Raw genomic sequence first — 3,120 nt, forward strand, 5'->3', positions numbered from 1 at the left:
TTTGTAAATACTTTAAGTAATTTTGTAATTTAAATTAATTTCACTTTGTAATATATGGATGATTCCATGGCTATGAATACAATTATTTCACATTATTATATATATATATATGGATTTGCAAGGCAATGGGATGTTATTAAAGGATATGAGACTTGGGAAAGGGGGTTGAATTGTTAAGGGTACACTTCAATGAGAGACCTTAAACCCAATATAGGGATTATGTTGTAGTCACTAAAACCAGCGGCTAAGAAAAGAGTCTTCCATTCCCTCTCATTCCTTTCTCTACCACTGAAAGTTGTCATCATTAACACATCAAAACACAGTTGAGTTTCAATTGATTCCATGTCTCTCTCTTTTTGATCCAGCACCATCTCTATTATTATTACTCTCCCTCCCTCAGCTCTACTTGGAATTGCATCTTTGCAATTCTTCAATATTTGGATGCTTTCTTCATCATTCCAACTATGTAGAATTGACTAATAACAAAAACCCAACAGCAAATATATATTAGCCTAGGAATCACTCAAGTTTAATTTAAAAGGTAAACTAACACTTTTACTTTTGTGTGTAGTAATTGAGTCTTAAAAATGTCAAATAGGTTTCTAAATTTCTAATTTTATGTTCACTAGGTCATTGGCATCTTCAACATTTTTTTTTTTTTAAAAAGTAACGGATCTAGCTATTACACAAGAAATTAAATTTTATATTTAATAAGACATTGAACTTTCAATTTTGTGTCAATAATAGAATCTACGAATTTAAAAAAATGTCGAGTAAGTCAAAATCTATTTCAAGAAATTTTTACATACAAAATAAATAATTTATAGATTTATTGGACAGATTTTAAAGTTCATTAACTCATTAAAAAAAATAGAAATTAAAGTTGATGAAGTTATTAAAATCTCTAAGTTCATACTCTAAATACTCGTAGTTTAAGAAAAAAAAACTTCATCTTCTGTGCAACCAAGGCACACAATAAAAGTCTGCCGTATGGCAATTTTTTTCAATTTTTTTTTTTTTTTAATTTTTATTGTTAGTTGTAAGAAAAAATGGAGTATAGGAATTAGATGCAACCATTAATTAGATGCAGTTTGCTGCTGTTAATCTCATGTATCCCTCATTTAGTACATAATAAATAAAACAAAAACAATTCAACTCTTTTTAAAGAAAATTGTCATGTGCCAAAATTTTATTGGGTAATTGTCTAGTTGCACAAAAATAGATGTAGCTCAAACAACATTCAAGCTTTTTTCTTACCATAATTTTAAATTGGATATGAGCAATATTTTTAGGTACATACAATTTATACATCTCACTCTCATCACACACATAAAATAAATTAAAATATTTCAAAAAAGAAGTAAGAAATATTTTTCACGTGACAAATTATGATTAGACAATTTTAGTATGAGGTAGAAAGCTATGTGCAGTCTGGAATGCATATAAATTTACTCATTCATCTTTGAAAACACTATGGAGGAGGAAGAAAAAAGACATATATACCTTCAAAAGGACTGCATTTGCTGGTGGAATTTTTTCAAACATGTCACCTTCAATGAAGTTGAGATTTTTTATGGGTTGTTGAGGCTTTTGATTAGCAACAACTTGAGGTAGATCAAGCACAATGCAAGTGAGGTGTGGGAATGCCTCCAAAATGACCTTAGCCATAGTGCCAGCACCTCCACCAACATCAACCAACGACGATAACCCCTCAAACATCTCCCCACATTCACTTGTCACCACTTTCCCAATTAATTGAGAATCACACACCAATGTTTGATGGAATAGCTTCCCAAAACCATAACTTTCTTCTTCTTGTATAACATAATCCCATATAGATTTCCCATTTGCCATTTGAAAAGCAGTGGAATAATCTTGAGTACTGGCACATAGCCAGTTGCTCATGGTTTGCCATGGAGCCATCATGAGTGGGCTTAGAAATAGAAGCAATAAGGTTTTGGTGTCAAATATTGTCTTGTGGTTTTGGCTGAGGAGAAGGCGAGAGGATGGTGTGAGAGAGAAGAAGCCGGATTGAGTTTGTGCAAAGAAGCCAGAATGAAGGAGGAGACGCATAAGACGGCCGAGACATTGAGCTTTGGAGGGATGAATATGGAGTGCTTCAACTAATTGGGAAAGGCTCATGGGTTGGCCATGGTTGTGGATAATGTCTGGTATGCCTAACTCAACAACACATTTCAAAGACATGGAGTTGATGCATTTGAATGTATGATTCCAGATATGAGCTTGAGCTTGGAGCAATTCTTTGTTTTCTCCCATTATGTGATCACCCACAACCTTCTTGATTTTCCGTTCCAAAAAAACAAACACCTCTATATATGCATATAGAATCAACGTTTATGGGGAAATAATTAACCACCATATTTTTAAGAAAATAAAATTAAATAAAAAAAGAATTTTTATCTATCAATCACTTATCAATTATATCTAGGTGTTCATGGGTTAGATTAGTTTGAAAGACTTTTTAGACCAAACTTAATTGTTCGGATTGTAAATTTTTTCAACCCAAATAACTCTTATTAAAAAATGAACTCAACCCAACCCAATCAAATTGGATTAGTTCGGATTAATCAGATCATTTATTTATAATTTTATACTAACAAGAAGCAAAACATAAATATGTAAAAATCTAATTTAATTGTTTTCATATGTTGAATTAAAATTAACAACTCAATTTTAATTTATATAGTGAAAATTTTCTTTCTATAATGCAAAGAAACTACTTTTAAGATTTATTGAAGAATAAATTATTAAAAAAATATTCGAATTAAATAAAATTAAAATCAATATATGTATAAATAATTATGTTATAATTAATAAAAAATATATTTTAAAATTAATAATAAATTCGGATTGGTTTTGGTTATATTAGGTGAACTCAATGAACTAATTCAACACATAAAATTTTCATTTATTTGAACCAAACTCAATCTAAATGAGTTGATAATCTAACCCAAATCCAAACGACACGGATTGAATTGAGTTGTTCATCAAATTTTTTGAAAATCCCTAATTATATCCATATTTAGCATAAACTTGGGAAGAACGAAGAAGATAAATTGGGAGGAAAAAACATATGAAAATGGGAGAGAATGAGCGAAT

The 3,120-nt window shown here is 30.3% G+C and overlaps 1 protein-coding gene across 1 annotated transcript; it reads right to left on the reverse strand.

Annotated features, from left to right (window-relative positions):
- Positions 1-2,303, reverse strand: LOC120091437 (trans-resveratrol di-O-methyltransferase-like). Its single transcript, XM_039049463.2, has 2 exons — positions 1,504-2,303; positions 1-476 (listed from the first exon to the last, which is right to left on the reverse strand). Exons 1-2 carry the CDS (start codon positions 2,275-2,277, stop codon positions 174-176), a joined length of 1,077 nt encoding a protein of 358 aa, XP_038905391.1. The 5' UTR covers positions 2,278-2,303; the 3' UTR covers positions 1-173.
- Positions 2,304-3,120: the final 817 nt, after the last annotated feature.

Source organism: Benincasa hispida, chromosome 11 (assembly GCF_027475165.1).
Source record: "Benincasa hispida cultivar pf3 chromosome 11, pf3_genome.v1.1, whole genome shotgun sequence".
NCBI lineage: Eukaryota > Viridiplantae > Streptophyta > Magnoliopsida > Cucurbitales > Cucurbitaceae > Benincasa > Benincasa hispida.